This window comes from Coregonus lavaretus, assembly GCF_964263955.1.
Source record: "Coregonus lavaretus genome assembly, chromosome: 9".
NCBI lineage: Eukaryota > Metazoa > Chordata > Actinopteri > Salmoniformes > Salmonidae > Coregonus > Coregonus lavaretus.
In genome coordinates this window covers 49,355,816-49,375,260 of record NC_139996.1, presented here as the reverse complement: position 1 = coordinate 49,375,260, position 19,445 = coordinate 49,355,816, and the positions used below count along the sequence as shown (strand labels likewise).

The window sequence follows — 19,445 nt, the reverse complement described above, 5'->3', positions numbered from 1 at the left end:
CTGTGGAAGAGGCTGTATCTACAGTGCCTTCGGAAAGTATTCAGACCCTTTGACTTTTTCCACATTTTGTTAGGTTACAGCCTTATTCTAAAATTGATTACAATTTTATTTTTCCTCATCAATTTACACACAATACCCCATAATGACAAAGCAGAAATATCACATTTACATAAGTATTCAGACCCTTTACTCAGTACTTTGTTTAAGCACCTTTGGCAGCAATTACAGCCTCGAGTCTTCTTGGGTATGACGCTACAAGCGTGGCACACCTGTATTTGGGGAGTTTCTCAGGTTGGATGGGGAGCATTGCTGCACAGCTATTGTCTGGTCTCTCCAGAGATGTTCGATCGGGTTCAAGTCCGGGCTCTGGCTGGGCCACTCAAGGACATTCAAAGACTTGTCCCGAAGCCACTCCTGCGTTGTTTTTGCTGTGTGCTTAGGGTCGTTGTCCTGTTGGAAGGTGAACCTTCGCCCCAGTCTGAAGCACTGAGCACTCTGGAGCAGATTTTCATCAAGGATCTCTCTGTACTCCGCTCCGTTCATCTTTGCCTCGATCCTTACTAGTCTCCCTGCCGCTGAAAAACATGCTTCACGGTAGGGATGGTGCCAGGTTTCCTCCAGACGTGACGCTTGGCATTCAGGCCAAAGAGTTCAATCTTGGTTTCATCAGACCAGAGAATCTTGTTTCTCATGGTCTGAGAGTCTTTTGGCAAACTCCAAGCCTGACAGACTAACTACAGAGTTCGCCAATGTTAGTTGATTAGTTACAAAGCTGGGACAATTTCCAAATTAATTACATCAGTAGAAACAGGACAAAACAAGCAATTTGTTAGCTGGCTATGTCAACAAATATCCAACCCATCATATGAGCTCCACTGCGTGGGCATCTACCCTACACAGCTAAACTGTCAAATATTAGGAAAACGTACAAAATGTATGGCCTTGGAATATCTGCACCTAGCAAACATGACAAACCATAACCTAAGCCCAACAGATAAACACAAATTACTCTAGCCTTCATTTTGGTGGCTAGATAGCTATTTATTAAATAAAGGTTAAAAAAGTCGCGGTAATTCTGCCATAAATTTATATTTTGAAATAGAGCTCAAGGAGTCATTTTTAAGAGTTGTTTGGCAATGATAGGTTATTTGGAAATGGCATAATTTGCTCTTTCTGATACTATATAGACATCAAAACGTCTAACCTGCTTGTGACTCGGTAGGAGAATTTGATAAAATCCCTTTTTGGCGCTTAGTTTACCTGCCTCTGTGTCTATTCCAAGCTGTGCTGTTCATCAGATTCTTCATATACAATTTTTAACAATTAAATATATTCTCACCCATCAGACTATTCTCAATTTAATCTTGTCTTTAGGCTATCTCAGTTATTATATTTGTGAAATTAGTTCCAATATAGTTTAGGTGTAGTTTCGATGGGCCATCATCAGCTGCGCAGGCTGACTGCCAGTGAGTGACTTGAGGAGCATTAGGGGCAGGGGGAACTGCTTATAACACAAATTATGTTTGTGATATTAAGATTCTAACAACGCCAGTGTGTTATGTAGACTTTTTTATTAAAAGCCAAGGATGGGGGGGTGGGGTCATGACTTAAAAAATGGCAGAGTCATTAAAAAAGTTCATTTGTTTTTTGTCAACACGACGCTCTCGGCTCTCCTAGTGTTGTGGTGCTGACCATGTTTGCTTTTCCTCTACAGGTGGCCATTCCGGTGGTGTCAGTACGGCTGGTGAAGAAACACAGGACAGCAGGCCTAGTACCTAACGGGTTGGCTATCACTGTGGACACCAGCCAGAAGGTATGGTTCAGCATAGTACAGCAGCACAATGCAATATGGCTCTACCACTCACAAACAGCTAGCTAGGTGCTAACCCTTTCAGAGTTTTTTCTGCATAGAAGAGTATTGGGCGGGCCGGGTAAGTGTTTGTTCGGGCTGCCTATGTGCAAATAGTGTAAAGAAAAAAAAAAAAAAAAGATATATACAGTACCAGTCAAAAGTTTGGACACACTTACTCATTCCAGGGTTTTTCTTTATTTGTACTATTTTCTAAATTGTACAATAATAGTGAAGACATCAAAACTATGAAATAACACATATGGAATCATGCGTTTGAGCCTATCAGTTGTGTTGTGACAAGGTATGGGTGGTATACAGAAGATAGCCCTATTTGGTTGAAGACCAAGTCCATATTATGGCAAGAACAGCTCAAATAAGCAAAGAGAAACGACAGTCCATCATTACTTTAAGACATGAAGGTCAGTAAATCCGGAAAGTGTGATGAAACTGGCTCTCATGAGGACCGCCACAGGAAAGGAAGACCCAGAGTTACCTCTGCTGGAGTGGATAAGTTCAAGGGAGTGCTCAGATTGCAGCCCAAATAAATGCTTCACAGAGTTAACAGACACATCTCAACATCAACTGTTTGAATCAGGCCTTCATGGTCGAATTACTGCAAATAAACCACTACTAAAGGATACCAATAAGAGGAAGAGACTTGCTTGGGCCAAGAAAAACAAGCAGTGTACATTAGACCAGTGGAAATCTGTCCTTTGGTCTGATGAGTCCAAATCTGAGATTTTTGGTTCCAACCGCCGTGTCTTTGTGAGACACAGAGTAGATGAACAGATGATCTTCGCATGTGTGGTTCCCAACGTGAAGCATGGAGGAGGAAGTGTTATGGTGTGGGGGTGCTTTGCTGGTGACACTGTCGTGATATATTTAGAATTCAAGGCACACTTAATCAGCATGGCTACCACAGCATTCTGCAGCGATACGGGACTTTAATTTGTTTTTCAACAGGACAATGACCCAAAACATACCTCCAGACTGTGTAAGGGCTATTTGACCAAGGAGGAGAGTGATGGAGTGCTGCATCAGATGACCTGGCCTCCACAATCACCCGACCTCAACCCAGTTGAAATGGTTTGGGATGAGTTGGACCGCAGAGTGAAGGAAAAGCAGCCAACAAGTGTTCGGCATATGTGGGAACTCCTTCAAGACTGTTGTAAAATCATTCCAGGTGACTACCTCATGAAGCTGGTTGACGGAATGCCAAGAGTGTGCAAAGCTGTCATCAAGGCAAAGGGTGGCAACTTTGAAGAATCTCAAATATAAAATATATTTTGATTTGTTTAACACTTTTTTGGTTACTACATGATTCCAAATGTGTTATTTCATAGTTTTGATGTCTTCACTATTCATCTACAATGTAGAAAATAGTAAAAATAAAGAAAAACCCTTGAATGAGTAGGTGTGCCCAAACTTTTGACTGGTACTGTATATATATATTCCGGATATGAAGTTAATTTCTTTGCCCCATTTTTTGCAGTTTTACTTTCAGTGCCTTATTGCAAACAGGATGCATGTTTTGGAATATTTGTATTCTGTGCAGGCTTCCTTCTTTTCACTCTGTCAATTAGGTGTGTATTGTGGAGTAACTACAATGTTGTTGGTCCATCCTCTGTTTTCTCCTATCACAGCCATTAAACTCTGTAACTGTGTTAAAGTCATCATTGGCCTCATGGTGAATTCCCTGAGCGGTTTTCTTCCTCTCCAGCAACTGAGTTAGGAAGGACGCCTGTATCTTTGTAGTGACTGGGTGTATTGATACACCATCAAAAGTGTAATTAATAACTTCACCATGCTCAAAGTGATATTCAATACCAATACATGCCCTTCTTTGCGAGGCATTGGAAAACATCCCTGGTCTTTGTGGTTGACTCTGTGTTTGAAATTCACTTGCTCGACTGAAGGACCTTACAGATAATTGTATATGTGTAGGGTCAGAGATGAGGTAGTCATTCAAGAATCATGTTAAACACTATTATTGCAGACAGAGTAAATGCAACTTATGTGACTTGTTAATCAAATTTTTACTACTGAACTTATTTAGGCTTGCCATAACAAAGGGTTTGAATACTTATTGACTTAAGACATTTCAGCTTTTCATTTGTAATTAATTTGTAAACATTTCTAAAAACATAATTCCACTTTGACATTACGGGGTATTGTGTGTAGGCCAGTGACAAAATCTCAATTTAATCAATTTAAAATTAAAGCTGTAACACAACAAAATGTTGAAAGATTAAAGGGGTGTGAATAGTTTCTGAAGGTGGGCAAAAAAAGTATTTAGTCAGCCACCAATTGTGCAAGTTCTCCCACTTAAAAAGATGAGAGAGGCCTGTAATTTTCATCATAGGTACACGTCAACTATGACAGACAAATTTTGAAAAAAATATCCAGAAAATCACATTGTAGGATTTTTAATGAATTTATTTGCAAATTATGGTGGAAAATAAGTATTTGGTCACCTACAAACAAGCAAGATTTCTGGCTCTCACAGACCTGTAACTTCTTCTTTAAGAGGCTCCTCTGCCCTCCACTCGTTACCTGTATTAATGGCACCTGTTTGAACTTGTTATCAGTATAAAAGACACCTGTCCACAACCTCAAACAGTCACACTCCAAACTCCACTATGGCCAAGACCAAAGAGCTGTCAAAGGACACCAGAAACAAAGTTGTAGACCTGCACCAGGCTGGGAAGACTGAATCTGCAATAGGTAAGGAGCTTGGTTTGAAGAAATCAACTGTGGGAGCAATTATTAGGAAATGGAAGACATACAAGACCACTGATAATCTCCCTCGATCTGGGGCTCCACGCAAGATCTCACCCCGTGGGGTCAAAATGATCACAAGAACGGTGAGCAAAAATCCCAGAACCACACGGTGGGAGCTAGTGAATGACCTGCAGAGAGCTGGGACCAAAGTAACAAAGCCTACCATCAGTAACACACTACGCCGCCACGGACTCAAATCCTGCAGTGCCAGACGTGTCCCCCTGCTTAAGCCAGTACATGTCCAGGCCCGCCTGAAGTTTGCTAGAGTGCATTTGGATGATCCAGAAGAGGATTGGGAGAATGTCATATGGTCAGATGAAACCAAAATATAACTTTTTGGTAAAACTCAACTCGTCGTGTTTGGAGGACAGAGAATGCTGAGTTGCATCCTAAGAACACCATATCTACTGTGAAGCATGGGGGTGGAAACATCATGCTTTGGGGCTGTTTTTCTGCAAAGGGACCAGGACGACTGATCTGTGTAAAGGAAAGAATGAATGGGGCCATGTATCGTGAGATTTTGAGTGAAAACCTCCTTCCATCAGCAAGGGCATTGAAGATGAAACGTGGCTGGGTCTTTCAGCATGACAATGATCCCAAACACACCGCCCGGGCAACGAAGGAGTGGCTTCGTAAGAAGCTTTTCAAGGTCCTGGAGTGGCCTAGCCAGTCTCCAGATCTCAACCCCATAGAAAATCTTTGGAGGGAGTTGAAAGTCTGTGTTGCCCAGCGACAGCCCAAAAACATCACTGCTCTAGAGGAGATCTGCATGGAGAAATGGGCCAAAATACCAGCAACAGTGTGTGAAAACCTTGTGAAGACTTACAGAAAACGTTTGACCTGTGTCATTGCCAACAAAGGGTATATAACAAAGTATTGAGAAACGTATGTTATTGACCAAATACTTATTTTCCACCATAATTTGCAAATAAATTCATAAAAAATCCTACAATGTGATTTTCTGGAAAAAAAATCTCATTTTGTCTGTCATAGTTGGCGTGTACCTATGATGAAAATTACAGGCCTCTCTCATCTTTTTAAGTGGGAGAACTTGCACAATTGGTGGCTGACTAAATACTTTTTTCCCCCACTGCATGTATTTATTTTGAAGAAAATAAATTAGGATGGAAAAAGGTTTTCAGTGTAAACTTAAACAACTAAAACCAGATATAAAGTATGTAGAAAAGATAATGGAACTATATATTTTTTTAATAGAATGATATTTGAAAACGAACAATCACCAAATTAAAAACTAGAGAGTCGGGGAGAATCTAAAATTCAAAAAATGATGCATTCAGGGGTATTTTTTTAAAAATAATTTTGTGTCAGTCAGATAGCATAAGCCATGGCAAAATGTGTAGAATTGCAGGAAATTAGCTTTAAAACTGCTACATTTATCTCAGCCCCATGGCACGATGTGTAGAATTGCAGGAAATTTGCTTTAAAACAGCTACGTTTTGTCACTGCGGCCAACAGAAGGCCCTCAAACATTTTAGGTCAGCGACCGCACCATTGGCCAAGCCCCCACCACACCCACCACCTAATCCCCATTTTGATCCCCAATAAAACCTGCCTTTAAACACCAAAGCAGTACGGGCTAGAGGTTGCTTCTGGACCAGGCCTGTTTTGCTTTAACTTGTCTTTGTCTTGCTAAACAATGCAAAGCAACGCAACAAAGTAGCATTGCAGAAACAGTCAGGTAGCCAAGCTAACAAGTAGCCAGGCCAACTGTCAGGTAGCCAGACTAACAGTCAGGTAGCAGGCTAACAACAAGGTAGGCAGGCTTAAAACCAGGTAGCCAGGCTAAAAGTCAGGTAGCAGGCCAACTACCAGGTAGCCAGCCTAACAACAAGGCTAACAACCATATAGCCAAACTAACAGTTACTGTAGGTAGCCAGGCTAACATCAAGGCTAACAACCAGGTAACCAAACGAACAGTCAGGTAGCCAGACTAACAACCAGAGAGCCAGGCAAACAGTCAGGTAGTCAGCCTAATCAAGCTAACAGCCAGCACTCAGCTACACAAAATAGTGTGTTTGAGAACACCTGAACCAACAGAATGTAACCTAGTCAGCACACGTGGGGAACACACAAGTCAGGTTAATGTCAGTCAAAACACTCAATGAAGCAATCCCCCAGGCGGTCCAAAGGTAGAGGGTCCACACTGTATGTTCAACTGGTCCAGTCAGAGGGAACTCTGTTAGTGGAGCCACACAGCGGACATACAGGTAACTGCCAAAATAAAGGAAACCTTGAGTAAATGAGGGAAACAAAGTATATTAAAAGCAGGTGCTTCCACACAGGTGTGGTTCCTGAGCAATTCCTAAGCAATTAACATCCCATCATGCTTACATGCTGACTACACTGGCCACGTGTGTGTGTGTCCGCATGCACCATGGCACACGTTGATTTTGTCCATCCACACCAGAAGCAATCATGACACGCAGGTTAAAATATCAAAACCAACTGTGAACCAACTATATTAATTTGGGGGCATGTCAAACACACATGAAACATGAATGGACATTTAGCTAGCTTGCTATTGCTAACTAATTTGTCCTGGGAGATGAACATTGGGTTGTTATTTTACCTGAAATGTATATGGCCCTTTTTTTGCTGGATCTTTGTAGAATTTTGACCCGGAGTCATACAGAATCGTGTGTTTCTCTACTCCGACTATTAACACTAGAAAAGCTGGGCATCTAGCAATCCCGTTCTGAGCCAATTAATTCTAACAGTCTAAAAAATACATTTTATATATGCTATTGCAAAAATAATAATTTGGTTGTTTATGAAGGTTGTAGGTAGGTCTACCATTAGAATAAAAACATTTTCATTAGTTTATGTTACTGTAGGCTACATGTAAAAATGAAAAAACTAAACACCACAATTCAAGTGTTATCACAAAGAAATGCATTATTATTTCGTTAAGGCAGGTCTTTAGAAACATTAAACTAATAAATTATATTTCAAAAGAACAGAATAGTCTGTGCATAGTAGCCTATGGCTAAGCTGCCGCAAGTGCTCACATGTAGAATGCATTGAATAACGGCTATAATATTCTACAAAAAAAGTGGTATTTTGAAATAGAGCCCATTCCTTAATTTTTTATTGTTTGGCAAATGTATGTGTTTTAGAAACCTTAGAACCTGCTCTTTAGGCTTCATCTATTATTATAGGCCTATGTGTGAAATTAGTTTTCATATACTGTAGTTTAGGTGGAGTTTCTATGGGCCATTGTCAGATGGCAGCCAACTGGTGAAGCAAGGGCAGGGCAGAAAAAAATCACGTCCTCCTAAAATTGCTTAGAACACAAACTCTGTTTGTGATATCGAAATTCTAATTACGACAGTGTGTTGAATATACTTATTTAGGTAAAGTCAAGAACAGGGTGGACATGACTTTAAAAATGGCAGAGTAATTACAATTTTTAATGTGTATGACCTCAAATTGATGCGCTCTGAGTTTTTAGTTAGTTCAATAATGAATCTCTCCTCGTTTATCTTTCAAATACCCACGTGGGGTTGTATGCTCCTGAAAACCAATGAGTAGATGGGAGAGGCAGGACTTGCAGCGTGGCAGGCCTCTCAAATAGAACCAAGTTCTATTTTAGCACTTGGCTAAGCAGACACTCGTTCACACATGCGAGCGGTGTGGGTGAAAATATTGAATAACATGTATGTGTACATTTATTTTGCAACACTCGGCTATGCAAAATCAAATCAAATGAAATTGTATTTGTCACATGCGCCGAATACAACAGGTGTAGACCTTACAGTGATGTCACGCCCTGGCTCTGGGGACTCTCGTATGTTGAGCCAGGGTGTTAGGTTCTAGTTTTGTGTTTCTATGTTGGCCAGGGTGGCTCCCAATCAGAGACGGCTGTTGCTCGTTGTCTCTGATTGGGAGCCATACTTAGGTAGCTGTAAGGCATTCGTTTGGTGTGGTTTCTTGTTCCTTTTGATTTGTGTTTGTATCGAAGGACTTCACGTTTCGTTTGTTGTTTTGTTCGCTGTGGTGTACAAGAAAATAAATATGTACGCATCTCACGCTGCGCCTTGGCCCGCTCCTTTTCAAGACGATCGTGACAGAAGAAACCACCACGACTGGGTCAAGCAGCGTGATGAGGAGAAAGGTTGGAATTGGGAGCAGTGGAGAGAGAATTGGACGAGAACCATGGAGGCCTGGTCCACGGGGGAGAGACAAGCCCAGAAAATGTTTAGGGGGGCGGCTCACGCCGTGGACGACGGGGCAGCAGGAGTACGGGATAGAGTGGTTCAGAGGGTTGGCAGAGGAGGCCGCCAGGTTACGGGAGTTACTGGACACCAGGGGGAAGGAGTATGTAGAGGCACGGCGAGAGGTACTGGGGTGTGTTGCCAGTCCGGTCCGGCCCGTTCCTGATCCCCGCGTAGGGCCAGTGGCGTGTGTTCCCAGTACGGTTCGGCCTGTTCCTGCCTCTCGCACCGAGCCTGTGGTGCGCGTCGCCAGCCCGGTCCGGCCTGTTCCTGTCCCTCGCGCCAAGCCTGTGGTGCGCGTCGCCAGCCCGGTTCGGCCTGTTCCTGCTCCCCGCACCAAGCCTATGGTGCGCTTCGTCAGCCCGGTTCGGCCTGTTCCTGCTCCCCGCACCAAGCCTATGGTGCGCGTCGCCAGCCCAGTCCGGCCTGTTCCTGCTCCCCGCACCAAGCCAGTGGTGCGCTTCGTCAGCCCGGTTCGGCCCGTCCCTGCTCCCCGCACCAAGCCAATGTTGCGCGTCGTCAGCCCGGTCCGGCCTGTTCCTGCGCCCCGCACAAAGCAAGTGGTGCGCTTCATCAGCCCGGTTCGGCCCGTCCCTGCTCCCCGCACCAAGCCAATGGTGCGCTTCGTCAACCCGGTTCGGCCCGTCCCTGCTCCCCGCACCAAGTCAATGGTGCGCGTCGTCAGCCCGGTCCGGCCTGTTCCTGCTCCCCGCACCAAGCAAGTGGTGCGCTTCATCAGCCCGGTTCGGCCCGTCCCTGCTCCCCGCACCAAGCCAATGGTGCGCGTCGTCAGCCCGGTCCGGCCCGTCCCTGCTCCCCGCACCAAGCCTGTGGTGCGCGTCGTCAGTCCGGCACAGCCCGTGCCTGTTCCACCTGCGCCTTGGCCCGCTCCTTTTCAAGACGATCGTGACAAGTGAAATGCTTACTTACAAGCCCTTAACCAACAATGCAGTTTTAAGAAAGAATACCAAAATAAATAAAAAATAAAATGTTACAAATAATTAAAGAGGAGCAGTAAAATAACAATAACGAGGCTATATACAGGGGGTACCGGTACCGATTCAATGTGCGGGGGCACCGGCTAGTCTGGGTAGCCATTCGATTAGATGTTCAGGAGTCTTATGGCTTGGGGGTAGAAGCTGTTTAGAAGCCTCTTGGACCTAGACTTGGCGCTCCGGTATCGCTTGCCGTGCGGTAGCAGAGAGAACAGTCTATGACTAGTGTGGCTGGAGTTTTTGACAATTTTTTGGGCCTTCCTCTGACACCGCCTGGTATAGAGGTCCTTGATGACAGGAAGCTTGGACCCAGTGATGTACTGGGCCGTACGCACTACCTTCTGTAGTGCCTTGCGGTCGGATGCCGAGCATTTGCCATACCAGGCAGTGATGCAACCAGTCAGGATGCTCTCGATGGTGCAGCTGTAGAACCTTTTGAGGATCTGAGGACCCATGCCAAATCTTTTTAGTCTCCTTAGGGGGAATAGGTTTTGTCGTGCCCTCTTCACGACTGTCTTGGTGTGCTTGGACCATGTTAGTTTGTTGGTGATGTGGACACCAAGGAACTTGAAGCTCTCAACCTGCTCCACTACAGCCCCGTCGATGAGAATGGCAGCTCTACCCTTTAGCTCAGTGCGGATGTTGCCTTTAATCCATGGCTTCTGGTTGGGGTATGTACTTACAGTCACTGTGGGGATGACGGCATCAATGCACTTATTGATGAAGCCAGTGACTGATGTGGTGTACTCCTCAATGCATCGGAATAATCCAGAACATATTCCAGTCTGTGCTAGCAAAACAGTCCTGAAGCTTAGCATCTGCTTCATCTGACCACTGGTGCTTCCTGTTTTAGTTTTTGCTTGTAAGCAGGAATCAGGAGGATAGAATTATGGTCAGATTTGCCAAATGGAGGACGAGGGAGAGCTTTGTACGCGTCTCTGTGTGTGGAGTAAAGGTGATCTAGAGTTTCTTTCCCTCTGGTTGCACATTTAACATGCTGGTAGAAATGAGGTCAAACGGATTTAAGTTTCCCTGCATTAAAGTCCCAGGCCACTAGTAGCGCCACCTCTGGATGAGCGTTTTCCTGTTTGCTTATGGCGGTATACAGTTCATTGAGTGCGGTGTTAGTGCCAGCATCGGTTTGTGGTGGTAAATAGACAGCTACGAAGAATATAGATGAAAAGCTCTCAGCTTATCATGAGATACTCTACCTCAGGTGAGCAAAACCTTGTGTCCGGTAAGGTTTGCATGTTAGGGTCATGTATAAAAAGTTGCCCATTATTTTGGCTACCATGGCTATGCCCCTATAGGTTCTACTAAACTGTATGGAATTGTTTTAAGAAGGTCAAACCGAGGATCATTTAGCTATTTGATTTTGAATTTTAAGACCCCTTGAAGTATTAAAAAAATATATACAAAAATTATTTGATGGAAGAATTGTATTTGGCTTACATCTATTAGCCCATACAAACACATTGAATAACATATTCACTACATGGAACAATAGATAGTCCCCCCAAAAATCTAAAGGAAGTTTGTTCTGAAGTGTCTGTCCTATACCTGAGAGAAAGATCAAGAAACATTATATATATATTTTTACATGTACTGTATTGAACCCCTTATTTTTGGCACTAAACTGTTTCCATATACAGTTGAAGTCGGAAGTTTACATACACTTAGATTGGAGTCATTAAAACTAATTTTTCAACCACTCCACAAATGTCTTGTTAACAAACTATAGTTTTGGCAAGTCGGTTAGGACATCTACTTTGTGCATGATACAAGTAATTTTTCCAACAATTGTTTACAGACAGATTATTTCACTTATAATTCACTGTCTCACAATTGCAGTGGGTCAGAAGTTTACAAACACTAAGTTGACTGTGCCTTGAAACAGCTTGGAAAATTCCAGAAAATGATGTCATGGCTTTAGAAGCTTCTGATAGGCAAATTTACATAATTTGAGTCAATTGGAGGTGTACCTGTGGATGTATTTCAAGGCCTACCTTCAAACTCAGTGCCTCTTTGCTTCACATCATGGGAAAATCAAAAGAAATCAGCCAAGACCTCAGAAAAGGATTGTAGACCTCCACAAGTCTGGTTCATCCTTGGGAGCAATTTCCAAACGCCTGAAGGTACCACGTTCATCTGTACAAACAATAGTACGCAAGTATAAACACCATGGGACCACGCAGCCGTCATACCGCTCAGGATGGAGACGCGTTCTGTCTCCTAGAGATGAACGTACTTTCGTGCGAAAAGTGCAAATCAATCCCAGAACAACAGCAAAGGACCTTGTGAAGATGCTGGAGGAAACAGGTACAAAAGTATCTATATCCACAGTAAAACAAGTCCTATATCGACATAACCTGAAAGGCCGCTCAGCAAGGAAGTGTGTGCGAGCAATGAGGCATACAAACCTGACTCAGTTACACCAGCTCTGTCAGGAGGAATGGGCCAAAATTCACCCAACTTATTGTGGGAAGCTTGTGGAAGGCTACCCGAAACGTTTGACCCAAGTTAAACAATTTAAAGGCAATGCTACCAAATACTAATTGAGTGTATGTAAACTTCTGACCCACTGGGAATGTGATGAAATAAATAAAAGCTTAAATAAATCATTCTCTCAACTATTATTCTGACATTTCACATTCTTAAAATAAAGTGGTGATCCTAACTGACCCAAGACAGGGAATTCTTACTAGGATTAAATGTCAGGAATAGTGAAAAACTGAGTTTAAATGTATTTGGCTAAGGTGTATGTGAACTTCCGACTTCAACTGTATACTTCCATATATTTTTTTTACTGGTACAGGGGGACTTTCAGACGGGTCTTGTGAGGCCTGTGGGAATCTTAGAGCTAAACAACATGTACGTGTTCATGAGAGTCTCACCTTTCCACAGAGGGGTCATACTGTTCGGACGCTGCAGACAGAAATTGGCAGATCGGCTGTACCGATTTCAGACTGTCACACCCTGATCTGTTTCACCTGTCTTTGTGATTGTCTCCACCCCCCTCCAAGTGTCGCCCATCTTCCACATTATCCCCAGTGTATTTATACCTGTGTTCTCTGTATGTCTGTTGCCAGGTCGTTTTGTTTCATCAAGCCTACCAGCGTTTTTCCCCTTGCTCCTGTCTTTCTCAAGTTCCTGTTTTCTAGTTTTCCCGGTTTTAACTATTCTACCTGCCCTGAGCCTGAACGTGCCTGCCGTTCTGTACCTTTTGGACTTTGATCTGGATTACTGACCTCTGCCTGCCCTTGACCTGTCGTTTGCCTGCCCCCTGTTTTTGTAATAAACTTTTGTTACTTCGACACTGTCTGCATCTGGGTCTTCACCTGAAAAGTGATAGTACGAACTGGCCATGACTGACCCAGCAGACTCGGACCAGCTCCGCAACGCCATCTCCTCCCAAGGAGCCACCATTGGACGGCACAAGGAGTTGCTTTGTGGTCTCATGGAAGGGTTCCAGACCTTGGCCGAACGCCATGACCGAGCATTTAACACATTGCTGGAACAATTCCGCGGGTTGTCTGTTAGGCAGTAATCTCCCAGCCCCTCAGTAACCCGGCTGTTAGCAGCGCAGCCTCCCCGGCAACTCCGGTTTTCCGAGAACCCTGCTTACCTCCCCTGGAAGGCTTCGCTGAAGAGTCGGGAACCTGTCAGGCATTTCTCGCTTAGTGTTCGCTCATCATAGAGCTGCAGCCCTCCTCCTTCCCCTCGGACCGCTCTAAGATAGTGTACCTCATCACGCTGATGTCCAGGAGGGCTCTCGCCTGGACTACGGCAGTGTGGGAACAACAGTTGGCCGTATGCTTCAGTCTGGAGGAGTTCATGCAGGAGGTAAAGAAGGTTTTCGATGCTCCATTGTCCGGGAGAGAGGCTGCCCAGAAGTTACTCCAGCAAGAATCCCGCAGTGTGGCAGACTATGCAGTGGATTTCCGTACGTTGGCAGCTGAGTGTGCCTGGAACCCGGAAGCGCTGTTCGACACGTTCCTGCACAGAGTATCAGAGGAAGTAAAGGACGAGCTTGCAGCCCGGGAACTACCAACGGATCTCGACGCACTCATTGCCTTGACCATTCGGATCGATGGGCAACTACGGGAACGAAGGAAGGAGAGGAAGTCCGGTTCCACCTCGCCTCTGAGGCATCCCGGAAGTCCCTGACGGCTCCGTTGCCAAGAGAACCCGAGGCTAACCGAGTTCCCCCGAGAGTCTCCGAAGTCTGCCAATTCACCTCTTCCGGAGCCGATGCAACTAGGCAGTGCTAGGCTGTCTCCAGCCGAACGGCAATACAGGCTTCACACGAAGAGTTGCCTGTATTGCGGGACTACTGGTCATTTTGTGTCCACCTGTCCACTAAAAGACCAGGCTCACCGGTAGGAGCGACTATTGTGGGCCATACGGATAACTTTTCCTCTCCCCTTACTCACACCCCCTTTCATGCCATCTTGCTGTGGGGGAACCAGTCGAAATCTCTCTGGGTACTCATCGACTCTGGGGTCGATGAGAGATTTATGGACGCTACACTGGCGTCCGAGCTGGGCATCCCCACTCAGCCCCTCTCCATTCCCATGGACGTTAGAGCGCTGGACGGGCGCTCTATAGGCCGGGTCACCCACAATACCACCCCCATCAACCTACGAGTATCAGGGAACCACGGCAAGATGATCCAATTCCTGCTAATTAAGTCTCCTCGGGTTCCCGTGGTATTGGGTTTCTCTTTGCTCCAGCGACACAACCCCTTTATTGACTGGTCTACTGGTGCCATCATGGGCTGGAGCCCGTTCTGCCACGCTCATTGCCTGAAGTCAGCGTAGCCTGCCCCGGGACGTCTTCCTGGGGGCTCGGAAGTTGCCTTGGACCTCTCCACTTCGCTTCCGCTGCACCGAACCTACGACTGCGGAATCTACCTTCTCCCAGGCACCACTCCGCCCCGGGGACGACTGTACTCGCTGTCTGGTCCGGAGACCAAAGCTATGGAGACCTACATTGAGGGATCCCTAGCTGCCGGGTTCATTCGTCCTTCTGCCTCCCCCGCCGTGCATCGACTACCGGGGCCTCAACGACATCACAGTGAAGACCCGCTACCACTCATCTCCTCGGCCTTCAAGCCGCTCCAGGGGGTCAACGTGTTCTCCAAGCTGGACCTACGGAACGCCTACCACCTGGTGCGGATACGGGAGGGGGACGAGTGGAAGACTGCCTTCAACACGGCCAGCGGTCACTACAAGTATCTGGTCATGCCTTTTGGCCTTACCAAAGCTCCAGCTGTGTTCCAGGCCCTGGTTAATGATGTTCTCTGCGACATGTTGAACCGGTTCGTCTTCGTCTACCTCGACGACATCCTCGTCTTCTCCCACTCCGCCCAAGAACATGTGCTCCACGTCCGACAGGTCCTCCAACGCCTCCTGGAGAACCAGCTTTTTGTGAAAGCGGTGAAAAGCGAATTCCATCGCTCCACCATCCCCTTCCTGGGCTACATCATCACTGCAGGGAGTGTACAGATGGATCCCGGGAAGGTGAGAGCGGTGGTGGATTGGCCCCAGCCTACGTCCAGAGTGCAGCTGCAATGTTTCCTGGGATTCACCAACTTTTATCGCCGCTTTATCCGGGGTTACAGCACCCTGGCTTCCCCCCTGTCTGCACTCACCTCTCCCAAGGTTCCGTTCACATGGTCCCCAGCTGCTGACTGGGCGTTCCTGGACCTCAAACACTGTTTCACCACTGCTCCCATCTTGGTTCATCCTGACCCGTTCCGCCCGTTCGTGGTGGAGGCCGATGCTTCGGATGTCGGAGTGGGGGCGGTCCTATCCCAGCGTTCGGCCCTGGACCTCAAGTTACATCCCTGCGCCGCCTTCTCCCATCGCCTCAACACCACGGAGAGGAATTACGGTGTGGGGAATCGTGAGCTTCTCGCAGTGAAGATGGCGTTGGAGGAGTGGAAGTTCTGGCTGGACAGGGTGGAACTTCCGTTCATTGTGTGGACAGACCACAAGAACTTGGAATATCTCCGCACCGCCAAGCGTCTCAATTCCAGGCAAGCTAGGTGGGCCCTGCTTTTCACCCGGTTCAAGTTCTCTCTCTCATACCGACCGGGATCCAAGAATGTCAAGCCAGATGCACTGTCACGCCGCTATAGCCCCGCGGCTACACCCCCGGAATCAGAGACCATCCTTCCCACCTCGTGCTTGGCGATGGCACTCAGTTGGGGAATAGGGAAGCAGGTCCGGGAGGCGCAGCGTTCCCAGCCGAACCCTGGGGGGAGGTGGGGCCCAGATAATCGGATGTTTGTTCCTGACGCTGTCCACTCCTCGGTCCTGGAGTGGGCCCACTCCTTCAGGCTTGCCTGCCACCCGGGCTCCCGTCAGACCCTGACCTTTGTACGACAACGCTTTTGGTGGCCTACCACGGTTTGTGACATCTCCGCCTGCACAATCTGTGCGCAGAACAAGACAGGGGATTCCAGTACCTGGTTGACTGGGAGGGTTATGGCCCGGAGGAGAGGTGCTGGGTCCCCGCTAGGGACATCCTGGACCCAGGCCTCATCGCTGAGTTTCAACGCTGGCACCCCGGTCAACCAGGTATGCGCCCAGGTAGGACGCCAGGTGGTGCCCCTAGAGGGGGGAGTACTGTCACACCCTGATCTGTTTCACCTTTATTTGTGATTGTCTCCACCTCCCTCCAGGTGTCGCCCATCTTCCCCATTATCCCCAGTGTATTTATACCTGTGTTCTCTGTTTGTCTGTTGCCAGTTCGTTTCGTTTCGTCAAGCCTACCAGGGTTTTCCCCTTGCTCCTGCCTTTCTCAAGTTCCTGTTTTCTAGTTTTCCCGTTTTTTTTTTTTCAATTTAAAGTTTTATTAAGTTTTCAATCAACCAACCAAACACATTCCACATTCACAGATGTGAATTAAAAAAAATAATAAAAAATAATAATAATAATAATAATAAAAAAAATTGTTTTATATATGTATATATATATACATACATATATATACATACATACATACATACATACACACACAAATAATAATTATAACAAAATTTAAATTATAGAACTTGCAGCAGCACTATCAAGGTTCTTATTAGCTATTTCCAGCCTTAGCTGAGATGACGAGCCAATAATTAGTTTTTAGGTTTTACAGCACCTTACACAACACGCATCTGCCCATCTCCCTGATTCCCCCATTCACTCTGTCCAATTTGAAATATAGTTGAGTAGTGGAGACCAGAGTCTATCAAACTTGGGCTGTCTCTTGTGGAGGTCATAAGTGAGCTTTTCAAGGGGGAGAAAGTCAACAATCTGGTCAATCCACATTTTAAATGTAGGAGAAGTATTAGAGGCCCACAATAGAAGAATACATTTCTTAGCAAAGTATGTAATGGTCATGAGCAAATTTTCTCTGTCAGGATCAAGAACAAAGTCCTGCTGGGCATTAAGAAGATAGAGACACGGGGTCATATCAAACTGTACATCTAGTATTTTCTGTGCAGCAGTATGTATAGATTGCCAAAATCTGGCAATCTCTCTGCAGCTCCAAAATACATGCATATAGGTTCCACTTTCAGAGGTACATCTGTTACAATTAGGAGAAATGTCTGTTTTCATTTTATGGAGTCTCAGGGGAGTGTAATAAAATTTGTACAAGAATTTGTAATTAGATTCTTTCATTTTTACATTAGTAGAGGAGCAGTATACCCTGTCGCAAACCTCCGCCCATAACTCGTCACTGATAGTCAGACCAAGGTCCTTTTCCCATATTATTTTCAAAGGAGTAAAGGAGGATCCTCCTTTCTCAGAAAGGAGTCTATAGATATAGGATATTTTGCCTTTAATGGATTGTGCTGTGACAAGAAGGGTTTCAACTTCATTCAACTGAGTTCTAAACCTCCTCTTGGAAGTAAATGAGGAGATGACATGTCTAATTTGTAGATATTTAAAAAAATGGGATCTTGGCACATTGAATTCATTGCAGAGCTCTTGAAAGGATTTCAGTGTAGTGGTCTTCTGATGAAATAGGTCTGAAAAGGTCCTGATTCCTAGAGTATGCCAAAGATTAAAGTTGGCATCTCTCAGGGCTTTTGGCAAGTCTGGGTTGCCTACTATAGGCGAGTGAGAACATATTTGGGAGGAGATGCCCAAGTATTTCTTACAGTCCCTCCACGCTCGTAGGGTACTGTAAATCACAAATGTTTTGGCTATGTTGCCCACTTCACTAAAGTTATCAATGAATATAGTTGAGCTTAGTGGCAATGAACCACAAGATTGGGCTTCTATCTGGCTCCACGTTGACTCTTGTCTGTTTGTGATCCATGTTAGCATGTTGCGGATTTGGGCAGACCAGTAGTACAATTGAAGGGAGGGAAGGGCAAGACCACCCTTAGATTCAGGTTTCGATAGAGTGGAAAGCTTGATCCTAGGTTTTTTATTGCCCCATATAAATTTGGTGATGCTTTGGTTAATTGTTTTGAAAAAGGAAGCTGGGAGATAGCATGGGAGCATCTGAAATAAATAGTTCAGTCTAGGGAGGATGTTCATACGGATTACATTAATTCTTCCTACTAAGCTAATTGGGAGGGAGATCCAGGTTTGGAGGTTGTTCTTGATTTGATCCAGGAGTGGAAGATAATTCTCTTTGAAAAGCCTATTCAGATCTGGTGTTATGAATATCCCAAGGTATTGAAACCCCTGTGTCTTCCATTGGAATGGGCATAGTGTCTTCATAGAACTGGTGAGTATAATATTGAGAGGGCAGACAGTGGATTTGTTAAAATTAATCTTATAACCTGAAAACGTGCCATACTGAGCAATTGTATCTAAGATGGGAGGAAGGGATTTCTCAGTGTTGGATATGTAGAGCAAGACATCATCCGCGTAAAGCGAAATCTTGTGCTGCAGGCCGCCTGCAGGAACACCCATAATACTTGGATTGCTCCTTATCAACTCTGCCAGAGGCTCCGCCCCCAACAAGTAGAGCAGGGGGGACAGCGAGCACCCTTGTCTTGTGCCCCGTCCCAAAGGGAATCTGTCAGAGTTCAGTCCGTTAGTAGTCACCATGGCATTTGGATGAGAGTATAGTGATTTGATCCATTTAATAAAGTTTGGGCCCATGTTGAACTTCTCTAAGACTGAGAACAGAAAGCTCCACTCCATCCTGTCGAACGCCTTCTCAGCATCCAGTGAAGCCAGCAGGACAGGGGTCTTCTGTGCGTTTACTTGATCAATAATATCAAAAAGACGGCGAATGTTATCAGAAGAGTATCTGTCTCTAATAAATCCCGTCTGGTCCGCTTTTATTATTTTGGGAAGAAGAGTGTTTAGTCTTTTGGCGAGCAATTTGGTGATTATTTTGTAGTCGAAATCCAACAAGCTTATGGGCCGGAAGGAGGAGCAGGATAGGGGATCCTTGTCTTTTTTGAGCAACACTGTAATGCGAGCTGTGTGCATTGAGTCTGGGAGAACTCCGTTTTTGCAAAAATCCTCCAGCATTGGCATGAAAATAGGGCTAAGCTGGGGCCAAAAAGCTTTGTAGAACTCTCTGGGGAATCCATCTGGGCCTGGGGACTTGTTAGGTGGCATG

At 45.5% G+C, this 19,445-nt stretch overlaps 1 protein-coding gene across 1 annotated transcript in view; it reads left to right on the top strand.

Annotated features, from left to right (window-relative positions):
• Positions 1–19,445, top strand: part of gramd2ab (GRAM domain containing 2Ab) — a 102,345-nt gene that overhangs the window by 57,973 nt on the left and 24,927 nt on the right. The window contains exon 6 of the mRNA XM_084168230.1: positions 1,715–1,813. Coding sequence (XP_084024356.1) covers positions 1,715–1,813 — 99 coding nt within the window. The remainder of the gene's footprint in view (positions 1–1,714; positions 1,814–19,445) is intronic.